At 33.8% G+C, this 25,959-nt stretch overlaps 1 protein-coding gene across 3 annotated transcripts in view; it reads left to right on the plus strand.

The window, feature by feature from the left end:
• Positions 1-1,724: 1,724 nt before the first annotated feature.
• LOC123557826 (periostin-like) overlaps positions 1,725-25,959 on the plus strand; it is a 52,171-nt gene continuing 27,936 nt past the window's right edge. Inside the window, exons 1-2 of one of the 3 annotated variants that reach the window (XM_045349536.2) lie at positions 1,725-1,974; positions 19,467-19,601. In XM_045349536.2, coding sequence (XP_045205471.2) covers positions 19,471-19,601 — 131 coding nt within the window. In that variant the 5' untranslated portion in view covers positions 1,725-1,974; positions 19,467-19,470. Of the gene's footprint in view, positions 1,975-8,320; positions 8,460-8,779; positions 8,997-19,466; positions 19,602-25,959 lie in introns of those variants that run through there. The other 2 variants (XM_045349537.2, XM_045349535.2) reach the window with 2 other exon arrangements.

Genomic DNA, 25,959 nt, shown 5'->3' on the forward strand with positions numbered 1-25,959 from the left:
TGAGGCATTACCAAATGCATACTCGTCTCAAAGATATAGCGGACTAGTCCGTTTACATAATTACTCTACAGTTATCATGGTTCAAAAACTCATTACATTCATGAATTAGTAATTTTATTGTTTTTCGTTTTTATATAATTGTGTTTTCGTATACGTCTACTTGCATATACTTCAAAGAAATAATGTAATTGCAACTAAGATAAGGGAAATAAAGTGAAAAGTGAAAGTAAAATGAAAACGCATTACTTACAAACACTACGAGTATTATAGAGTCTGTTATTATTTGTAAAATCTATATATAACTACATAACCAGGTAAGTCTAGACAATACTGACATTGATATTTATACCTTGGAAAATAATTAGGGCAAATTCATTTGAGTCGTGCCATGGGAAAACCAACAGAGTGACTTTGCGACCAGCATGGATCCAGACCAGCCTGCGCATCCGCGCAGTCTGGTCAGGACTCATGCTGTTCGCTTTTATAGCCTACTGCAATTAGAGAAACCTTTAGTGAACAACATGGATCCTGACCAGACTGCGCGTTTGCGCAGACTGGTCTGGATCCATGCTGGTCACAAAGCCACTATGTTGGTTTTCTCATGGCACGGCTCATTTCTTGTTACATTTATTACCGACAGTAACTGTTACCTTCCTAATTGTTGTTTACATTGTATTCATAAATATTAATAAAGGCCTATGAATCTTAATCTAATCCAGCGTGCGTGCTGGATATGTGGTAATCGTTCTGAAATAACAGAAATAACAATTTGAAATATTTGTCTATATATACTTGCAGATATGATGGTATGTTTATTTTAAAGTAGCAAATGCTGTGAACTTCTCACCATCAGAAATTCCATTATAAACAATATTGTGATTTACTTGACATTGCTAGCGTGCAGCACGATGTTATAGCACTAAACAGCACAATCTGATCCTCACTCAAACATTTTTATAACAATAGCATTTGCATGTTTTCATTTAGGTCTTATAATACATAAAGTAGTACTCAAGCAACTTCTTTTGCATTGTACTTCCGTGAAAAAATAAAGTCCGAGTAGCATAGTTTGATAGAAAGATTGGCGCTAAACAGTGTAATATGATAAAACTTTTGTAATATCAATATTAGTTCAGTTGTTTGTGTTTCTCCGGGAGTTTTTAGTGGAATTGGACTAATTCTAATTGCAAGCTGGTAAAATTTTGGGGAAAAAAAGTTATGTGCCGTTAGCACAATAAATCATTAGATTGTAATATTTATTTCTCCTTTTGGTTTAGTCTTATTGCCGACAATAGCTAGAATGCATTTTCTACAATACATATTTTTTATCAAGCCACCAATGTTTTGAATCAGTAAAGTATACGAGTGCCATAATACTTCCAGACATAAGGGCTACTTAAAAGGCATAAACGGTAATTGATTATTATCTTTTATTTTCTGTAATATAAGATAAACAAACTAGTTTAGGAACTTGTTAGAAGATATGTAGATGTGATCGTACATTTATTTGTATATTTATTTAAAAAATTACATAAGCTTTGAAATTTTGCCAGAAGAGATTTAAAAATAAACAATATTGTGATTTACTTCTGGCAACTGACACTAATAGCACAACTGTCTGGTAAGACCAGAAACGTTTAACATTAAATGGTTGCATCAGTTTTTAATATATTCAGTTCAAATACAGCACTTTTATTGATAAAATTGCTTCATACAAGTTTGAATGAACTTACTACCGTCTTCTCTCATATACCTCATAGAAATAACGTACAGTAAACGCTTTGATAGTAAAATTTGTATGAAAATCAACCCGAAAACTACTCGGGTTAACAGTGTAATATCATATCACGGTAGTGAATAAATGCATTATTAACAAACGTTCAGTTGTATGTTCTCCAGGAGTATATAGAGAGAGATTCTCGTGAAACCGTTCTTATTCTGACAATACGTTACTGGAATATAACAACATAACAGGTTAGTGTTGTGAAAATTAGTTTTACTTTTATTTATTTGATTCCGTCGGAGTTAATTGGGACTAATTATTTATTTATTCATTTGACATTAAATACAGTTGTAGCTGCTGATTTTATTAGCTTCTCCTTGATTTATAAATAATTCATTTAAAGTTTTTGTAAACTTGTATATTTACTAATGTATAATTATATAAATCGATAGAATTATCACCCTGGCCAGAGATCTGCATTAACATATAAATCGAATTTGATTTAAAACATACATTTTGTACTTGCATTTTTTGATTTGTATTTATTGTGAATATGGAACTTTTCTCTTAGCATTTAAGTTAGCAATATAAATTTATTCAGGCGATATAAGATATTGGTATATCCATCTGTCATGAAGTCACAGTGCAAGATAAATTTTGTTGGATTTATAATGAAATAAAATATTTTTTTAAAATAAAGAAATATGATTGGATTATATTGTCAGCATTCAACATAACGTCTTTAGCATTAAGCATGACAAGATTACTTCCTAAGTTAGTACAGTAAAATACTTTAAAGGGTTGTAGCCCTGGGTATACATCACAATACCAATATCCAAACAGACTGTAATACATGACTTTCTGACATAAACGGAAGCTATGGAATTATTGTTTTCTTAAAATTACTAAGAAACTAAAGGACAGTTTTGATTTTTAATATCTCGAGGACCAACACGAAACTATTGTAACTATATATAAATAAAGAACAAGATACAATAGCTTCACACTCAGCCCCAGATCTTGCATAATTTGGAGCTATTTCACTTTAAACCATCTACATTGTGTACATTTTTTCTCAGAATTAAAAGTATTTACGTAAACAGATAAATTGCAGGTAATCTTAACCATGCAAATCTACTTCGTTTATTATTGCAAAATGCAGTAAAATTTTATTATGCAATTATGAACACTTTATACTCTAATTACAATATTGCATATTAAATTGTTGCAAGGTTTATCATACATTATCAAGATATTTTACGATAGTTTGAAGGCTGTGAACAGGACTCTGTAGTAAACAGATGTTAACACATCATAAAATATCATATAGTTAAACTTGGATAGGCTTGGTCTATTTTTGCATTATATTCAAAAATTACAATATCTTTGGATACAAGTTAGATGGTCGATCATAGATAAAACTACAAATAGATGAGCCGTGCCATGGGAAAACCAACATAGTGGCTTTGCGACCAGCATGGATCCAGACCAGCCTGCGCATCCGCGCAGTCTGGTCAGGATCCATGCTGTTCGCTAATAGTTTCTCCAATTCCAATAGGCTTTAAAAGCGAACAGCATGGAGCCTGACCAGACTGCGCGGAAGCGCAGGCTGGTCTGGATCCATGCTGGTCGCATACCCACTATGTTGGTTTTCTCATGGCACGGCTCAGATGTTAAAATTAGATAACCTTAGTGGGAAAATACTCAGTCTCAGTAATGTGATAATTAAAACATTTTAAGCATGAGTTAAAATTGTGACAGATAACAACGAGAACATTTAAATCGAGTGCAGTACTGTTGCTTTAATGTAACATATCTGAGGCACCATACGAAGTAAGGCGTCTTTTTCGTTTTGGTTCCTATAGAAGAATAAATTTAAAGGTAAAACATTGTAAATGGTAGATATTGATAATCCTGTGCAATAAAGCTATTACCCGCCTCTTAACAGTCTCTAAAGAGACGTTTTTATGTATTCAGGGGTTGTCAGGAAGATAAAAACATTAGGCATTAGCCTAATTAACAAGTGCTCAAGCGAAGGTATTTTTGCACTGAGTGAAAAAGCTTCTCTTGTAAAGTAATAATACCTGAACTCTTCATACACGTTAATTGTGTTAATTGTGGCTTTATGAAGAAGAGTGCTTCGAAATATTAAGATACGCAAAGAAAAAAAATCATTTAGATTAAGTGATATTGAAGTGAGAGACGTTTTTTTGATTAGTTAGTTAGATCCTTAGTTTTCAAACAAAATAAAATGCATAATTTTGATCTATCGACCTTTTAAACACACATTGCAATGTGTGCGACAGGGGAGTTGCGAATGTCTTGACTAAAAAGACTCGGTCAAGCCAATTCTGACATCTTTTTTCAAAGTTGTGGTATTTGTTTCAAAAGGATTTTTTTAAGATTTCTGTTTCTCTTGAATTGTTAAGTCCATTCGGTGTTCTATTATTATAAAGTTTCACTTACGCTAGAGCTAAGAGAATGATGGATGTTGTCATTTTAATTAACTCATAGTACAGCCTCAGTCCAATATATCATTAGTTTGCTTGTTTTGTTTCTATGGATCCAAAGGATGTTCTTGTAGCTATATTTGGTTACCTATAAATCAGGCTTTTAATTAAATATTATCACCTATTTAGGCAAATTACCTTTCTGGGCTGTACAATACTTGATACATACTCTACCAAACATACAGTGAACTCAGTGGTCAAATGTCGATTTTGACTCACTTTTCCCTCACCGATGTTGGTTAAAAACACCGTTTTAAGTGTAGAATTCTTCTATGTGTGAAAGTCTTACAACCGGCTTAAAAAAGGTCAGTCTTTTTTTCTGCCTAGATTCCAGAACCTGACAAAAAGCCCAGAGGGGACACACTGGTTCTTTCGTCAACAAAAAATCTAGAAACACGGCAATAACTTACGATTGTGTCAGTGTGACTTTAGACCCAACAAATACGCAAAGAAATAAGGAAAAACATCTCGCTAGCATATACTAGTACCAAGTCATGGTATAATTACATTTTAACAGTAATTATTTTCCCAGCTGGCACACAAAGAGTTTTATAATTACTTTTCTACACTTGGTGGAACACTATGTCGTTTTCATGTTACTTTCGTTTTCTTAGTCCATTGTTATGTCATTTTTACCTTTGGTACAAAAGGCAAAATGCTGCAATACAGTTTGGAATTTCGTATTGTATTGTACAAATATTGTAGAATAAGTTCTATGAATAACGTAAGCTTTATAACACAATGTAGAATTTTGTATTATGTACGTAAACTAGTAATTTTACAACGGATAACATATTAGTACAAAAATTTGCATTTTATGATAGAGAAAGGGAAGCGTTATGGGGTTGTTGAATGCTATATAATGTCATGTTAAGAGTTCTAATGTAAACTTAAAGGCACTTATTTACAGACTTTTTGACCATTTTGATAAAGAGAGGTTTTTCTTAAACCTTTGATAAGATAAACACTGAGATTCTTTTTTTATGATACATTAGGCTTTTTATTTCATCAAATGATCTAAAAGTATTAATGTTATAGGAGGACACAAACATTAGGGATAAATGGAATGTTATAACAATAAAGTACTTCTTTAATTGAAAGTCATAATTGATCATAATTGAACATTTGATTCTTCCATCCATATTATGACAACTAAATTCAGAATGTTTTATTTAAAATATTTATTTTTTGGGGGGGGGGGGGGGGGGGGGGGGGGGGGGGGGGGGGAATATATACGAGATTTTGATTTATAACCGCTATAGGTTACGGAACATTGTAGCGTTATGTAATGCTCACAAAATTCTGCCTTGCCTTTGGCTCTTTACAAACTGTTTGCATTTCGGCATTATTTATTTGTAGTGTAAGTGGTCCTTTAAAATGCAAAACAAGTTTACGGGATACTAAAGTGTATCATTAAACTGTCTGTAAATTTGGAGCAACATAGAACGTTGATGTACTGAAAAAAAATTCAAAATACACCAAGTATATGTTACAACAGCGGTATTTCATTAACGAATTTCGCGGCGATTAAGGTGCTACTTTCTTAACAAGTGTAATTATTTTAAAAAAAATCAAATTAAAAATGTTTGGCATTGTTCTTCGTTCGATTTTCATTTATTTTTCTGGATAATGTTTGGGAGGGTTCAAAGTCGCATGTTTTCCTTTATGTCATTATTTTAGCTGTTCTAAATTGCTTTGTATTACACCTGAGTTGAAATGCAATACGGTCTGATAAGTAACCCTAACGGAAATAAACTGATACATGAGTTTAGAAATGGTTAAAGTATAAACCATAAGCAATTTTTTTTCTAGAATAGGCTATGATCTGAAACGATCTCCGCGCAGTATGCTAGTCTTTAATGTCTTATGCCAAATGCCAATGATCAAACATTATTCTTTGCATCAGCACTTCAAATGTAATGCGTTTTAAATAAATATTGGATTAGAGATGATTGTTCTTGTGTTATGCTGTGCATTTTATCCTTTGCATCTTGCAAAAAAATGCTGTAGATAAGGCGGATGTTCTTTAAGTGTCATAATGAAAATGTTCACTTCCAATGACCCGCTCGTAAGAGGTTCTGAAAGATTGTTGTTACATCTTTTGTTGGCAATATGCATCAAAACCTGTTGATAAGCTTCTCAGTGCATGGATATGTCATCGAAGGTATTAGCAATGATACCTGACAAGTAATAAAATAATGCATAACTACTTGGTGCTTGTCATTAATATGTTATTATTCTGTTTTATGTCTGATACACTTTGCAGAATGATTCTATTTTACTTCTTGTTGGTAATGTTTCCAGCATATGTTATTTGTTTTCTCTTTTCTTTTTGTGTCATTCCTTCTCGTTATATCTCATATAATGCCATTCATGACATTTGAATGAATTTTTGTTGTTCTTTTCTGTTTCCTGTAAGACGAAAGTGTTGTTTTTTCGCAGTTACATCTATATTTCTACTGAAAGAAATTTTGAAACGTATAATTATTCTGTTCATCAATTTTTGTTTTCGTCATCAGAGTACAGAATAAACCTTTCTTAGTTAGTTTCAATATTTCCTGTTTTTTAACATTAACCCGTATCTGCATTATCTGTGTGATGTCATTTCGCCTATATTACTTTTTCATTTTTGATAAAAACAGCTATTTTAAGACGGGAGTCACGTAAACTTTTCTTACTCTGGTATTTCTGTAAGGTTTTGTACAGTTTTACGTAAACAATAGGTCTGAAAGCATATAAAAGAAATACATCCTTGACTTTTAGGAAAGTTCTGTCACATAAAGAAGAAAACACACTTTTACCTTACTGTATTCACCAGTATGAACCATGTCGGCACAGGAGTCAGCATTTTCATGGATATATTTTGATATCGAATAAAATGTCCTTTCCAATCCATTCATATTTCGTGGTTTTATCTTTGGTACAAGACAGTCCCGATATTTTAGATTTCAACTGGCAGGGTAGTCTTGCTACTGACCAGATTATCTTATTTAATTTTGTAAAGATATTTGTCTAAATTTCTATTTTTTCGCTTTCTACTATCTCGTCAGTTCCTTCTTCGCTATGATTATCTATGTTTTTTGATGAAAAGGGACATAATTATAAAAAAAATCGAAAAGCCACAGGAATTATAAAATATAAAGAAAACATAGGGCCTGAATACAGACTACTGACGAGATAACGGAATATATGACTCAACAGACTTCTTTTGCATATACCCAATGTGACAATAAAGTCAGTTTTACCCAGTTGACAGCAATTCTTGTACAAAAATTGTTAGACTGTTTAACAGTGTAATATGATGTAAAAGTAGTACTTGAACGCATTTCTTACGTATACTAAACTGTTGTTTTTTCTTTTTATCATATTCATGTTGTGACTCTTTTCTGTAATGTTGACAGGGCAAAAAAGACCGCCAGTTCGACAGTTAGACGTTTTGTCCAGTTTTTTTTTTGTGCATACCTACAGATCGCCGGGTCTTGAGTTCAATCTCCGGACGGGGAGTGTGTTTTCCGTGACGATTTGATAAAAGACATTGTCTTCAATCTCTGATTCGTGTGGGGTAGCTAGCAGTTACTTACGGAGAACAGATTTGTACTGGTACAGAATCCAGGAACACTGGTTAGGTTAATTGCCGTGTCTTCACCCCGTCAACACGACACTATGACAAACAAATATTTGTTTTGTTGTGTTGTCATGTTGGCGAGGCGAGGACCACATTGCAAGAAAAAAGACATCTCTACATGCGATAGCACGACAGAATGACTCTTTATTTATCGAGTGCTTCTTTTGGCGGCTTTCGGTAAACGTCCATGATTTTACTATTTGAAAATAGGACGTTTGAATAGTCAACAGACTGGCCCTTGATATCCCAAGTTTTAATTGAATTACATCCTTAAAGTAAAATTGACATTTTGTTTTTGGTACAAACCACTTTTTTTCAAGTTATATGTATAAACTTAAGGTCTTTAGGGAAAAGTTGTCACCGGAAATTAATTTGTTAAGAAACCACAATATACCTCACATTCATAATGTAAAGTAAACGCTTTGATAGCAAAACTGGTATGAAAACCAACCCAAAAATTACTCGGGTTAACACTGTAATACGATATCACTGTAGTAAATGAGCGCATTACTTATTAACATTCAGTTGTAAATTCTCTAGGGGTATATAGAGAGATATTCGTGAAACCAGTTCTTACTATTGGCATTTAACAACATAACAGGTTAGTTTGGAAAATTGTTCGTTGATTCTCTCGAAATTCATTGGAACATGCTTTTTTGATATGCATTTTTTTTTGCACAATTTATTTTTAAATTCATCAGGTTTCGTTTGATCGTTTATATATATTTAGTCTTTTTACATAATTTATTTAAACGGAATTTGTTTAAACGATGTTAGTGCACATTGATATATTTAAATTTGTTTATTTATATAAAGTTAACTTTATTTACATATAAATCAAAGTTGATTTTACAGATACGTGCCCTAGAAATTGCTTCTGATATTTGTGATTTGTATTTATTGTAAATATGCGGATGTTTTTCTTAATGTTGAAGTTTAATTTCTTTCATAACACTGGCAATATTAGTTCATTCAGTCTAATTTTGAACACATTGCTCCCATTTATTATAAACTGGTTATCGTGTAAAATATTTTGTTGGATTTATTGAAATTAAATGCTATTTAAAATCGTGGATCGGACTTACTTGGTCAACATTCAGTGAAATGTCTTTGGTATGCTATTAACAACAGCCATAAGGTAAGTTCCTCTTTGTTCTGTCTCCAAACCATGAATGGAAAGGACTTTTAAACATCGATTTATTAAAACAGACACCTTTGCCTATAAGATATAAAAACTATTAACCTTTAAGTTGGTATTTTACAAATATTTATACCACAGGTATATTATACTTAACATTTTACAATTGTGCGTGTGTCTATAAATACATACTGTCATCACTTCCTTATTTAACTTACTAGGAAATTAAAAGTCGAGTTTTTATTTTTGACATTAATTAAGAGCCATGCCACTTAAACCACCCACATACTGTTTTCCAGATGCAAAAGTATTTACATAAATAGATAAAATTGCAATTTATCCCCTAATACAAATCTACATTGTGCAGCGTTACGTGTTCCTTTTACCATGCGTTCATACACACTTAATTCGCATGCTTTTTCTATTTAACTGTACTCTATAATTCCAACAAGGGTCATCATTAATTATCAGGATGGCTTATGATGGTTTGAAGGCTATGGATAGAATATAATAGTTACAAATGTAACAGATGTTAACACAATATAAAATATCACATATTGAGACTTGGATATGTTTGGTCTAATTTTGCATGATAATCGTATCTGTGTAAATTACAGTATCTCCCGTCACAAGAAGACATTTAAGTGTTAGATGGTCAAAGATAAAACTACAAAAAAGGAGGAGAAAATCAGATAAGTCTCTCTGGGAAAATACTAAATATAGGGGTAATTAATACATAAAAAATATGAATGAAAAGTAGTACGTTGGATTTTTTGCAGCCTTCGTGAAGGAAGATCATTCACAATAGATACGTGACAAATGACAAACTATGAGAACATTCCTATCGAGTGCAATATTGTAGCGGGATGGTAGTGTGGGGTAATCTTGCATTAATTTGACATTAAAAGTTAATCAAGCCGAGATACCATGTGCAATAAGGCGTCTTTTTTCGTTTTGGTTCCAGTCTGATAAGAATAAAAAGGTGATACATTGTAAAATATTAGATATAAGATTTTGATAATCACGTTCAATAAAGACATAACCAGGTCTGTGCGTTTACTCTAAAGAGGTTTTTATGTCTTCAGGGGGACGTTTGGAGAAAAAATAACATGCATGTCCTAATTAACAAGTCCGCCAGTGGAGGTATTTTTTCACTGTGTTGAAAAGCCATAAAACAGTCTTGTTCTTGTATTTATTTGCATGTATATTGATATTACCCGAACTTTTGACCTTCCTGCATTTTGTTTAGTCTGGATCTATGAAACTTTTACATGAAAAAATGAATGCTTCGAAATAGCTTTACAAAATACACAAAGATTCATTTTTTTGCCAATATCGAAGAATGACTCGCCTCTTTGATTATGTAATTTTCAGTAAAAATTACAATGTACATGTATATGTATATCTGCATGATAGGTGTAAGCTGTGTAGCGGATTTCTAGATTCTGATGAACAAACTCAGTCTTACCAAATCAGCTTTTATTTCTTTGTTTCCCTGGGACCTTCTTGCAAATTTATTTGATTTTACGTTAATCGGATTTTTAAATATTTCAGTGAGGCATTTTTACATTTCCGGTCCTTTTCGTATCAGGGTCGTGATGGGTGTTGCAGGTTTTAATACGTATTCTGAACATTTTTTAGTTAAAGTGAGTGCGCTATTAATTTGTTTGGTTGCATCCTATGCTGGCAAAGGATCTTCCTTAAGATTTATTCGAATTTATGTTAATCATGATTTAATTAGATGACACATTACATGTTCTCAACTGTATAATTGTTGGGACATAATCTGAAAGACGAAACAGGTCACTTCAAATGACATGCCCCTTACCGCTGTAGGCTCGCATCATCACTTGGGGTGTATAATCCTTTAATGTGATGAAATCATCCATCTGGTTTACAAAAAGATCGGTGTTTCTACATAGATGTTTATCCATGTCTGAGAGAAGCACCAGGGTCTTCAGGAAGAATGTCGCCATATAATCTAAAATTTTGTCGGTTTGACTTTAACCAATAAAAAACACAAAACAGAAGAAATGTCTTGCTTGCTAATATCAAGCAAAAGAAAAAATATAGTATTCCCTGCAGGTACTCGAGCATTTTATCATTATTACTTTGGAAAGGTCGTTTCCATCCTTCCCTATAGTATAATATATCTGTGTTATACATAGATTGTAGTTAGCTATTAAACCGATGTTGAATATATAGAATTGCTGTATTATTTTGTAAAATGTAGGTGTATGACTTATTTAGAAGCGGATAATATATTTGTAGATAAATTAGCATTTTATGGTGAAGAAAGAGAAACATTATCTATATAATGTCGTGTTAAGAGTCGTAATGTTTATTTAAGTATACCTTTTTCAGACTATGTGGCCGATTCATCTTAAACTCTTGACTTTTTGAAATTTGACAAACACTTTAGCTTACATTTTTAAGTCCCATTAGTGTTTTGTAGTTTATCACAGGATCAGTACCTATTGATGTTATAGGACACGAACTTTAGACGTATTAAAATGAAACATGATAACGTTACAGTACTACTTTAATTGAAAATGACCGTTAGCGGTCCGATTTTAATAAAACGGACTTGATTCACATTAGAAGCTCCCATCCTTTGTACGACAATTAAAATCAGAATGGTTTATGTCAAGACATGAAAAAATATACGGACTATTCGAGGGTTTATAACTTATAGTATATGGACTACAATTATGTTTAAAGAACGTTGTAGCGATGCGTCATGTCTACAAAATTTGAGAATTCAATGTTGGTGGCATTGTGTAACTTTTGGCAAAGAAGTATGTGTGTCTTTGGGTGTAAATGGTCATACTTTTAATGCAAAACAAACTCCAAATAATGGTGTAAAAATATTTAAACTAACTTCCTGGAACCATTTTGGCGATAATTTGGGGGAGTGGGGTTTTGACAAGTCTCACGTCCTCCTTTGTGCGTGATGATTGTTCGATATTTGTACTTATGTCGAATTCTTTTAATTGCTTTATTTTACACCGGAAATATAACGTACTATACAAACACAGGCTGATAAGTAATCTCAAAGGAATATACTAAAACTTTTAAAACTGCATGGAGCATTGGAAACACCTTGTTTTCTGTGATAGGCTTTGATCTGTAAAGCTCTCTACGTAGTATTAAAGTCCTGAATATCTTTTGCCAAACGCCACTGATCAAATAAATTATTAGCCTCCTCACTTCAAACGCAATACGTTAAATAAAAATTGGATTACAGTCGATTTGTTCTTGTTTTATGTTTTGCATTTGGTGATTTTATCTTGCAGCAAAATGCTGTAGGTAAAGATGCTGTGTTTTAATGTCATAATGGAATTTTACACATCACGCTGCCTGTTTGAAAGAGGTTCTGACAAATTGTTCTTTTATTTTTTGCGAGCAACCTGCGTCTAGACCTGTTGATTGAGCTTATCAGTTCAAGGATACCGGTAACTGTTATATGCCTTTCCATTGCAAGAATTAGCAATGAAACCTGTCAGAAAGACCAATAATATCATGTTTATCTTTAGTATATTATTGTATTGTTTATCTCAATTTCATGCAATGATTAGATTTTGATTCTACTTGTAAGTTTAAATCATCTTTTACTCAGTATTTTAGCTCACCTGAGCCAAAGGCTCATGGTGAGCTTTTGTGTCCGCTCAATGTCCGTCGTCCGTCGTGTGTTGTGCGTCGTGCGTCGTGTGTCGTGCGTCCGTCATTATTTTCTAAGAAAAAATCTTCTTGAAAACCACTGGACAGAATTACATCAAACTTCACAGGAATGATTCTTGGGTGGTCTCCTTTTCAAATTGTTCAAAGAATTGAATTCCATGCAGAACTCTGGTTGCCATGGCAACCGAAAGGAAAAACTTTAAAAATCTTCTTGTCCAAAACCGCAAGGCGTAGAGCCTTGATATTTGGCATGTGACATCATGTAATGGTCCTCTATTAAAATTATTCAAATTATGCCCCTGGGATGAAAAGAGGCCCAGCCCCGGGGGTCCCAAGTTTTACATAGACTTATATAGTAAAAATCTTTAAAAATCTTCTTGTCTAAAATCATTGACCTAGGCCTTTGATATTTGGTATGTAGCATTACCTTGAGGTCCTCTACCAAAATTCTTCAAATTATTACCCAGGGGTGAAAAGAGGCCCTGCCCTGGGGGCTCTCAAGTTTTACACAGACTTATATAGGAAAAAACGTAAAAAATCTTCTTGCCTTAAACTGCAAGGTCTATGCTTTTGATATTTGGTATGTTGCATTGCCTTGTGGTCCTCTACCTAAATTGTTCAAATTATGCCCCTAGGGTGAAAAGAGGCCCTTCCCTGGGGGTCTCAAATTTAACTTAGACTTATATAGGGGAAAAAATCTTCTTGTCTGAAAGTTCAAGGCCTAGGCCTTTGATATTTGGTATGTAGCGTTGCCTAGTGGATGTCTAACAAGATTGTTCAAATTATTCCCCTGGGGTGAAAAGAGGCCTCGCCCTAGGGGTCACTTGTTATATGAATTATATAGGAATAAATACCTTAAAAGCTATCAGGTCATATTTCCTAGACTGTTTAATTATAATTACCTGATAACCCAAAGCGATTAGGGGTCACCTGACTGTGACCTTGACCTACTGACCTACTTTCTTGTTTTTAGCTCAATGCTCAGGTGAGTTTTTCTGATCACTCAATGTCCGGCGTCTGTCTGTCGTCTGTCTGTCAGTCCGTCAACATTTCGCTTGTGTATGCGATAGAGGCCGTATTTTTCAAATGATCTTCATGAAATTTGGTCAGAATGATAACCTTGATGAAATCTAGGCCGAGTTCGAAAATGGGTAATCTGGGGTCAAAGACTAGGTCACTAGGTCAAATCAAAGAAAAACCTTGTGTATGCGATAGAGGCTGTATTTTTTAATCAATCTTCATGAATTTTGGGCAGAATGATTATCTTGATGAAGTCTAGGACGAGTTCAAAAATAGGTCATCTGGGGTCAAAAACTAGGTCACTAGGTCAAATCAAAGAAAAACCTTGTGTATGCGATAGAGGCTGTATTTTTCAATTAATCTTCATGAAATTTGGTCAGAATGATTATCTTGATGAAATCTAGGCCGAGTTCAAAAATGGGTTATCTGGGGTCAAAAACTAGGTCACTAGGTCAAATCAAAGGAAAAGCTTGTGTATGCGATAGAGGCTGTATTTTTCAATTAATCTTCATGAATTTTGATCAGAATGAATATCTTGATAAAATCTAGGCCGAATTTGAAATTGGGTCATCTAGGGTCAAAAACTGGGTCACTAGGTCAAATCAAAGAAAAACCTTGTGTATGCGATAGAGACTGTATTTTTCAGTTAATCTTCATGAATTTTGGGCAGAATGATTATCTTGATGAAATCTAGGCCGAATTTGAAAACAGATCATCTGGAGTCAAAAACTAGGTCACTAGGTCAAATCAAAGAAAAAGCTTGTGTGTGCGATAGAGGCTGTATTTTTCAACTAATCTTCATGAATTTTGGGCAGAATGATTATATTGATAGAATCTAGGCTGAGTTCAAAAATGGGTCATCTGAGGTCAAAAGCTAGGTCACTAGGTCAAATCAAAGAAAAACCTTGTGTATGCAATAGAGGCTGTATTTTTCAATCAATCTTCATGAATTTTGGTCAGAATGATTATCTTGATGAAATCTAGGCCGAGTGCGAAAACGGGTCATCTGGGGTCAAAAACTAGGTCACTAGGTCAAATCAAAGAAAAAGCTTGTGTACGCAATAGAGGCTGTATTTTTCAATTGATCTTCCTGAAATTAGGTCAAAATAATAACCTTAATGAAATCTAGGCTGAATTTGAAAATGGGTCATCTGGGATTAAAAAGAATGTCACTAGGTAAAATCTAAGAAAAACCTTGTGTATGCCATAGAGGCTGTATTTTTCAATTGATCTTCATGAAATTTTGTCAGAATGATTGCCTTGACGAAATCTAGGTCAAGTTTGAATATGGGTCATCTGGGGTCAGTAGTTGTATATTCATCTTGGATCAAAAAGTAGGTCACTGGGTCAAATCAAAGAAAATACTTATTTATACTTATTTATAGGTTTTTGCTAAAATTTTAATGATAATTGGTCAGAATATTTTTTTCCATGAAATCACTAGGTCAAATTATGGTGTGTTATGGTGTGTTTCTCAGGTGAGCGACCTAGGGCCATCTTGGCCCTCTTGTTTAAGATACAACCTTGAAATTTGAATGAAATGTACAGTTTTGCACACCGATCGTAAAAATGACTTTCATTGACCATGAATATGACCTTCTGACCTACTTTCTAATACTTAATCAGTTTGCTCTTTTAAACATTTGGCTCATATTACTCAGGTGAGCGATTCAAGGTCATCATGACCCTCTTGTTTTATTTTGCGTTTGCTAAGCAAGTATGGCCTGTGTATGTATGCCATGCAGTACATTTTACATTCCTTACATAAACTAGACTGCCTACAATTCTTCGTGTGTGTTTGTCAGAGTGGCAGGTCAAATTCACATGATTCTTGAACATAGTTCAACTGACGTGAAAACGATACGTTTCGAGTTGTATTGCAGTCATTTCCTTTAGCAAAACAACATTCTGTATGTATTTAGAATAAACTTTTCTTAAAACAATTGGTTATTACAAATTCAAACATCAAATTGAGTTACTTTAGGATTTGTTTATATGGTTGCCAACTGATTACTTTCGTGTCAAATATAAAAAAGAAATGTCAGCAGAAAAGCTGGTCTTTGAATTATTTATTAGCAGTTTGGTTTAATTTAGGTTGTCTACATCAGTTAATATATCGCTGAATCAGCAGATTTTCCAATCTTGTTACAAAATACATTCAAGGCACGTAAAATAATTCAAAGTAATGCATTTCAGAGTAGCTGAAATAAAGCATATCTTTTCATCTCTTTGCTTTGGGCATTTTGACCTTGTTCATTTTTTTAGAAAAACGCTGACATGTGAGAATATATTCATACGTTCTTCAAATATTTAATGTCTCTGTTTAAAGCTTCTGAATATACACGCCCTTGGACTAACTAACGTTTTGGTATGCATATAAAATATGCTGACAACTGCATAGACTCTATGATGGCAGTTCCAAAAGCCCTCTGTAGCTAGGCTGTTTTGATGTGATTTTGTCTGGTCTTTTTCGACAGTCCTTTCATGGTATTTCTTTGATTTGCTTTCGGATTAGCCTTTGAGTACATGTTAGGGGATTTACAAAAAAAAATCGTGTATTTTGTTACCTTTGCGTGTGTTAGAAATTCACGTGACATATGTAACTTTTATTAACTCTGTCCTGTAACTTTTGAGCATGGCGGGAATAAGAGTGAGGGCTTGTACACAACCTATAAAACTCTTCAGTAGTGTTTAGCCACTGACCGTTGCAAGTTTCCTGTTTATGTCTCTTTCGTTCTCATTTACATTTTTTGCTTCGTCTTTGAATTGTTATTGATGTAGTATTTTATTGTAAGAGGGCTGCGTTCCTTGAACGTGACAATTCCTATTTTAAGATCATTGTCTTTGTTTTATAGATTTGGATTAAGGACAAAGACTGCAACTTATAATTAAAGATAACGATTTATTCTAAATTTATATACGTACATGTATAATTTGTCCTTCTGGACCGAGGACTAGATTACCTTTGCTTGAATAAATAGAATGAAGTGTCAATGTACACAACAGTTATAACAGTTATTGTTTTTGAAAAATATTCTTCATATAAAAGTGTAAAATTACAAATTGTAAGTAAGAACCATATATCGACATTCTACATATGACTGATCAAATCTAAATGTATATATGACATGCTTTCGATGCAGTGATACATATCACTTGATTAGCTTATTGAATGTGAGGTAATAGGTATACATGTGGAGGAATGAGATAGGTATCTCATTTTTGTAGGGATAATGTATAACATTTATGTCGATACATCCACACATGAAGTAAGACATGATACAAGACAAACATTTTATAGGAGACTGGCGTTCTTCATCCGTTGTTCTGTCTGTCTGTATGACATGAGATGTTAATTTTTTTCTCCCGATACGTTTTCGACACTTTTGTAAATGTTAAACTACACAAAATACTAAAAGAGTTGCTGACATGGTGGTTTCTTTTCTTAACTACAATTCTGTATGTCTGCGTTAAAATATCTTTGTCTCGTTAAAATCTCCTCGGCATGAACTTGTATATTACAGATTAGAAAACGATAGAGTGCTTAAAAAAGTATGAAATACATTAAGTGATGTCTACGATCTTGCAAGCAATCTAAAATGAAGTCAAAAATATAAAGTATGCAAGAAAACAAGATTTTAGTAGGAACCTTTGAATCTATTGAATTGCATCGTACGGGTTCTTGAACAGCAAGTTACTAGCTCATCTCAGGTCCTAGGTCCAGAATTTGTACATACCTGTTTTAAAATTAAGCAGCTTATTTCTTGTCAATAAACTAATTTTCTGTTTAATAATATATCAGCGGCGCAAGTAAGAAGAACATAACTTTAATTTCAAAACCTACTATCAACGAAAAAATGTTTTGAATATCATGACAATTTCCAATGGCTGAATCGTAATGAAAAGACCTATGAAGTAAAATAAAACGCCTGTACCAGATATTATTTCCTCTTCTGTAATTCAGAAAATTCTATAAATCCTGTTAGAATTCATTTCTTCCTGACCTATTCTCATCTAGTCGGTTTTTTTTAGCTTTTTAGAAGACAAAAAGATATTTAAGGAATGTTAACGTTGTGTAACAAAATATGAGCCGCGCCATGAGAAAATCAACATAGTGGGTTTGCGACCAGCATGGATCCAGACAAGCCTGCGCATCCGCGCAGTCTGGTCAGGATCCATGCTGTTCGCTTTTAAAGCCTACTGCAATTAGAGAAACCGTTAGCGAACAGCATGGATCCTGACCAGACTCCGCGGATGCGCAGGCTGGTCTGGATCCATGCTGGTCGCAAACCCATTATGTTGATTTTCTCATGGCACGGCTCAATTATGTCTTCATGTAGTTTGACTGTGAATTGACAGACGCCGCAAACTAAACCAACCGATTCTTTCTGTTGATCTCCTTAGCACTTATAATTTTTGGCATCCCAAACTCGTGTATAGGCACGTTCATTGTCAAAACATGAAATATAATCATTGTTCTTTATTATAACAATACTTTCCCAAATTTCAGCTAAAGAAGGCATTTCCGAACCTCCCTTCCCCATTATTTCAAACAAGTTTTCAGTATCTACATATCTCGACATCCATTAGCAATAACGACATAATTCTTGCTCTAAAACGTAAAATTTGCTGAATCAGCGAAGGATCAAACTGTTTTATTCCTGCATTAAGAATTTTACGTAAGCGTCTTTTAGCTATTGAAGAGGTGCATTGAAATAAAACAGCAGCTGTGCAGACTTTTCTACCATTTCTCGGCTGCTAATTATATAATTGTAGATCCTGATATCTTGTTTGGTATCAGATAAGAACACATTAACATAGTTAATGCGATTTTAAACGTTTTACTGGCAGTGTTTTCAATTAAGAAAACAATGTAAAGACTTATTGTATTTCTATTCACGTGTTGAAGGTAAATGGGTAAATAAGTGTGCTTTGAAACAAAGAGGTACAATAAGAGAAAATGGACATAATTTAGAAGCCTAATATTATACAGTCGAAGTTTTACGCATTCTGAAACAACTTGTTACATTGACATAAATACAGTCTACCGTTGGCTTTCATTAAACTATAACGGATGTTTATAAATACTTCAACTTTACTCACATGATCTTTTAGGGTTCGTGACAGGCAGATCTTACAGCCCAATGAGAGTAAGCTGCTTCGGTGTTTGTCTTCTGTCCCCTAGGTCCGTCCGGCTGTTTAAGGCGTTTCTCATAATGCTTGGCACTTATTGGTATTTATGTGAATGGTTCATTATATTTGCTTATTATATAGTTTTACTGGAGCATTTCTGTGGTTTACATTATCGTGCTTTTTGGAACCATTACGTGTGAAAATGCTTTATTTACATAGTCCTGTATTTTTGGAACATGATGGGAACAAAGAGTGAGGTTTGGTGTACCATTAAGCTGTTTAAACTCTTCATTGGTGTTTTGCCATTAAGCGCTCCAAGACAGTGTCACAATACGTATGTTTGTTTCCTTTACGTTTTCCATTTGCTTCACGTTGTCTGTGTGTTTTTATGTACATGTCTATCATAAATATATCTATACATGTTGTAGGTTTTTTAAATTCGGGTTCTGTTGGGAAATGAGTTTTTAACTGGATCTTGGTCCTTTGCTTTGTATTCGATCAAAAACGTTTTTAAAGAGACAAACGCACGTACCTACACATATGCACACACAAACGCACGCGCACACAATCAGTTTTTTCCAGAGGTTAAACTGTTATTTCTTTTGTTATCGTATCATATTTTTATAATGTTTTCAGAATTATGCATCGCTGGTGTTTAACGTTGTTTCTGGTATGTTTGGCGGTACATAGTGACGTCCGAGCTGCATGGAAATATTCAAAGAAGTCTCGCAAATCAAATGTTAAATTCCAAAACGATGCGGCCAGCTATGGGTAAGTTAATTTGCCATTACGTTATATTCATAATTTTACACAATGTCCTCCATTTAATTTTTTTATTGTCACTTAATGGCTGTTTTATATCCTTTCCGCAGCCTTAACGTACTAAAACGTATTAGCGTCTGATGGCCCTTTCACGCTTCCGTAGAAACAACATTTATTACACGAAACTTATTTTGAAAATATTTCTGAAATGTCTAGGTCAGCAGCTCTCAAATACGGTTATATCTTACATCTGAGGCATATACTGACACTCTCTGACAACATCAAAAATGACATTTTGAGCGATTTGATGAAGTTCCAAAATTATCAATGTACCCTTGGTCCGTTACGGACCCCTGTGGGATTTGTGTTTATCCAGAGCTCAAATACTTTTTCATAGATTAAAAGCTGACATGCTGTACTAAAGCCCAGGTAATTTTAATTCGTAATAAAGTGCTGAAAATTGGCTCCCTAATAGCAAAAAAAAAAAAAAAAAAAAAAAAAAAAACCGAAAAGAAAAGAAAAAAAAAGTCCACGCGCATACATTTAGACGGGGTGACCCCTGCGCGTGACCCCTGACTATCTACGAATCAAAATGCGGCTGTCGTTTTCAAGTTTAGCATTTCTACTTTCATTTTATTTATTTCCGGAAATAGCTGAAGGTCGAGTGACGTCATTTTCTGTGTTGTCAAAAACATACATATACCTGGCGAGGTTGCATGAATATGTGCTGGTCGTCCTAAGGATATCAGAGATCCTTTACTACTTGCCTGAAAAAGAAGTACCATTACTTCTCCCCGTATGTTATATTTTCTGGTCCTTTCTGGGACCATGGAGTCCATTCAATATCATTATAATAGAAATCCGCCTAAGCCGGTGCTAGGGGGTGTGAGTGGTGTTGCAATTTCCATTACCTCTCATGAACAGACTCAATCAAACCGAGCCTGCTATTATTTTGCTTGGTTGCATCCTGTGCTTCCAAAGGATGTTTTTACAGATTTTATTCTCAAAAAAGAGAGTTTGAAGTGAAATTCCTATTTTCTTCTTTTAGATGTGCTTTTCGATATTTTCCATGCTCTTTTACATAATAATCATACAAGATTATTTGATTACATGATACATTTGGTACATTTTTCTATTGGAAGATCTTCGAAAGATCTTTCTGATGTACCATATTGTTTGTCTGGCATTTTTACTACAGCATGATAAAGTTATACTCTCTCGTCATTGCTACGTACTATGTTTGTCAACCAACATTTCTGTTTTGGTAATTATAATTTTCAAAATTGTTTATATTAACCTTCTCTAAAATCAGTTCTCCTTTGCCCTCACACATCGTGTTGTTCTCCTTGTTTATCTTACTAATAGGCGGAAAGTAAAATATGTAACAACATCTTCGGGGAAGTTAAATACTAACTGACATATCCTGTTGAATACTTTGATATCAGATATCCCATAATGCAGTTTTAATAAGACCTACGAAGAAGTCGTAATAAATGGATTTCCGAAAGGGTCATTGTAATGTAAAGCAAGCAAACCTGTGTTTTCTTACATTATTTATTGTTGTTGCAAATGCTAACGTATGCATTTACAGAAAACATTTATGATGTATAACATAATATCAAGGTTTCGTTGTTAGTTTTTACGTTTGTGAAGTGGTCATAACCATACCTTAGGTCAATTTTTTGTACTAACTATTGCAACGTAAATCGTTTCTCTAGTCGAACTGCGAAAACAATTTCATCTAGTGAAAATAATAACTTGTATTTAGTTTGTTCTTTATTTCCCTCAGTAATTTCTTTGAAAACAATTATTCATTTGGTCCATTACTTGTTACACAGAAGATGTACTGCCTTCCTGACTGTTTAATTGACCTACAATGTATTTATTTTGTTTCGTCTCTGTTACATATTGTGTACACACTTACATGTTAAACACACAAGAATATCAACTCTCAAATACTAGTATTTTGCCTGTTATGTGTTCTGAACTGTGATAAAACGTGTTCTCACAATAATCGTAAGATGTTTTACACTATATAGGCTAATTTATTCAGCTTATATATACACGTTCATGTATTATCACTTAAAATCTAATTTCAATTTGAAGCTGAAGATGATCTACTTCTGATTGTGGTTTATTGAATGATTTTAATGATATGTTCTCAAATAATGCATTAATTCAGCTCAAATGTTACTTTCATCTCAAGTCATTTTCTTTATAACTCATTCATACATTGTTACTTTTACTGCTTACAAAGTACGATATTACAGTAAAATAACGCTATGAAATTCATACTTCATTTTCAAGGTGGTTAAATATTTACGTACAAAAGGATTGATTTTTTCAAAGGATTTTACAAAAAATATTGCTCAGATGTAAACTAACACACAACCTTGTTATTATTTGTATCCAAGTTTGTGGAAAATAAATCAAAAGAATATGTCGTTTAAGATACAATCATGATCGCACTATTAACTGCTTAACTGGCTTATTGTTAAGATTAGAGATCCGCCTTTACTCATGTTAATACAACCGTGCTAATTAATTCTCACACAAATAAATATCCATACAGGTAACACGTAAAGTATAGGATAAAGGTTATCTTGTTTTGATTGTTGTGATTGCACTGAAGTTAAAACAATGGGTTAAAAATAGCAAAATTTATGAAATAATCACTGGCTAAAAAAAAAACAGAAGTACGTAATTATGTATATATGTAATACATGTTTTGTCATAGATATATAATGTATGAATATATTGTTATTTCCTATTTTTGGTAAGTGTTATCTGACGTGTGTATGAGTATTTTGTTGAATTGTTGAGATTTTATTACCTCCCCTTATTGCTTTCAATAGATTTTCTAGTGTGTTTGTGTTAGGGTTTGGCGTCTTTTGCAACAAATTTGCAGTCAAATAAACGACGGTATTTACTTGTAGCAATGAGCAAAATGCCCGACTTTATAGTACTGCCTCATTGGAATAGTCCCCTTGACAGGTGGCATGATACCCGACCCAGTACCGTACCAATCAGTCACAGAACTGTCCTCGCAATGCAAAGCGCAAACGCGAGAAGACTCTAAAGTACCATATTTAAGTCTTTGGTATGTGGCGGCGGGGGGGGGGGGGGGGGGGCGAACCAACGGGTGTTCTGCACTAGTCGATGTAGTGCTTTTCTAACCTTCTGTATGTCTCTTAATTGTTTTGTACTTGTAAATTGTGTATATGTTGAGTTCTGTTCAACCCGGCGCTAGTGGGCGTGGACGGTAGCCTGATTTCCACTACCGTCCATGACCAGGCTAAATCATAAATCAAACTGAACTGCAGCATTCTAATGTTCTCGTGTTGTGCTCTGTTATATATGTAAAAGTGTTATGGGACTTTAAAACATAAAAGTAAGCACTCTGTTACAAAAAAGCACAAATCTAGAGTGATACATGATAAGAAATATTCAATTGTCGATGAATAAAATTGTAACTTATGACATAGTAATTTACGTTTATACAAGAAAACATTCAATAATTAGATTATCATCTGATCATAGTAGGCAATAGATGGCAACATTAAACGATTTGAATAACAATTCTGTTTTCGAAATTGTTAAAATCTTAGGATTTTTTCATGCTGCCACTATACTATATATTTAAGTGCGCATATGTTACGCATATGTTACGTATCATTCATTATCAAGGTTTTATCGTCGACTAATTGTTTTCCCACAGAAAATAACATAACATTTGCAGCACACAGTGCTTGTAGAAACATCAAAGAAATGCACAGCAAAAATCTAAATTGTTTACACGTATTTGATTGTCACGCTTCAAAATTAAATTACTTGTAGGTCGATTTTACGTTTCCTGCCTACCTTTTGCCATTGAGAAGCAGACATAAATTAAGCCTGAAATTAAAGGTATTTTGATAGTATCCCACACAAACGCTCAGTCTAACAGACGTTTTTATTTGAAGTTTTTTACACGGAAGAATGCAAATGTCGAAAAGTTTTTGTCGACCCAGGTTGCGGTAGTCAGTATGTGCGTTAGTTCGTCAGTCCGATTTTGTCCAGAGAATAACTTTTATCTTAAGCATAAAACTGTCTTTGAAATACTTCACATATATTAACTTACCCGCTGTCCCCCACCCCGCAAGAATATGCAACCAATATAATTTTATACAGAAAATTAATTAAAAAAAACAACACAGCATTAACTCACTTAATAATTAAGATAGCACACTGCAGTCGTTATTACTTATATCCTGATGAACTGTTTTCGTTTATATTTCAACAACAATTTCCAGTGGTAAATGTTGACAAGTTTGTAAAGATTCACACTTTTGATTCTTCCTAAATACAACTTAGTGATCAATAAATTGAAATAAAAGAAAAGTGGCACACAATTTGAATTAAGGAGAATAATATACACAGAGATTTTCATTAAGTTTACATTTTCTGTCATGAGATTTGTATTTGTAAGTGCATACACATATACATATACATATATATATATATAAAGATATAAAGATAAAAACAGAATCTACAAGTTGCATTAAGTTTTTCTATTCTGAATACATGACGTCAAGGGGTATAGCTTGTAAACTGTGTTCAAAACTATAGAAAAGGCATGACATGAACAGAAATATTTTCCGCTATGAACAATAGATTGTACATTTCAAATATTGCAACTGGTATAAACTTGGACCTTTTAGGGTAGAAATATCCCCAATCCTACGACGCATCACGTTACGAAAAGTCATCAATCTAGAAAGTCAGTTTTATAAACGAAAACCGCAGCTAATTCAAACAATGTAAATTACCAGAAAATAGGCAAGATTGTTATGACTGTCTGCTAAACATATTTCATAAGAAGTATAATAGGTTTTGTGAAATAGATCATTTCTGATGTCAGAGAGGTATTGTAATACTTCTTGTGTCTGAAGAATTATCGTGGTCCGTGAAAAGGTGCCAAGTTTAATATAGTGTGTCAAAACTAGAAAAGAACACAAATGTGAGAAAATTACATTTAGCATAAGTATCCAACTAGTAGCCAGGAATTTTCAGCATTATAATTCAAATATCTGTATATGGGTTGTTATGGCTACATGCAATTTTACATGATAAACTATGCATAGGTTATAGATCGTTTACTGACATTCATATGGATTAAGGCATTGCGTTCATGTCGCTGTTTTACTCCGTTAGCGTAAAACTTAATTTCACTTGACAGTCGATAGATGATCCATTACCTATACAAATAAGATTAATAAGTAGCATTTAATTACGGTATTTGGATATTTGAACATTTTGTACTAAATGTTTTTTTAATAAATGACCAGCCTTGTTAAGGAATAAATCCTATTTGATTAATTGTATTACAAAATCGTTATTGCAATACTGGCTCTAGAGCATTCAACATTTCTGCAGTCCTGCAACAATGCTGGTTCCCCACCCCCTTTTTTAGGAAGAAAACGACTTAGTAATACTTTCCTACTTCATAAAACACCAGTAACGATTTTACAGCAGGATGTAATTACTGAAATGAGCAGATAAATTTCTACAAGTGAAAGAAGTACAGTAGCTTCTTTGAGAAACACGTGTTTGTAAGTAAATTTAAATGTAGCGAATAATACAATCTGTTGTAATTGAAAATACATAAATCAAACTAAGCAGGGCAATTACGTTTAGTTAGAATTTTAATTGGCTTTCAACAGATACTTTGAAAACATCAAAGATTTAAAAACTAAGATACGATGTTCACAGGTTGATACGGTGTTGTGTTCAAAAGAGAAATAAATTCTTCATCATTATCTTTGTTGGCGGTAAGAAATCTATGTCAAAATAGTTATAGCTGGGACATACGTTTCCAACATGTGAGCCGTGCCATGGGAAAACCAACATAGTGGGTGTGCGACCAGCATGGATCCAGACCAACCTGCGCATCCGCGCAGTCTGGTCAGGCTCCATGCTGTTCGCTTTTAAAGCCTATTGGAATTGGAGAAACTGTTAGCGAACAGCATGGATCCTGACCAGACTGCGCGGATGCGCAGGCTGGTCTGGATCCATGCTGGTCGCACACCCACTATGTTGGTTTTCCCATGGCACGGCTCATGTAGTAAAATTTTAGATATTGCTTAAGATATTGCCTTGTGTAGTCACTTCTGCTCCAACTAAATTTGTTTTCACTTTGTTTATCTTGAAATGCTGTTATCATTTTAAATGAGCCGTGCCATGGGAAAACCAACATAGTGGGTTTGCGACCAGCATGGATCCAGACCAGCCTGCGCATCCGCGCAGTCTGGTCAGGATCCATGCTGTTCGCTAACAGTTTCTCCAATTCTAATAGGCTTTAAAAGCGAACAGCATGGATCCTGACCAG

The sequence above is a fragment of the Mercenaria mercenaria genome, chromosome 5 (assembly GCF_021730395.1).
Source record: "Mercenaria mercenaria strain notata chromosome 5, MADL_Memer_1, whole genome shotgun sequence".
Classification (NCBI taxonomy): Eukaryota; Metazoa; Mollusca; class Bivalvia; order Venerida; family Veneridae; genus Mercenaria; species Mercenaria mercenaria.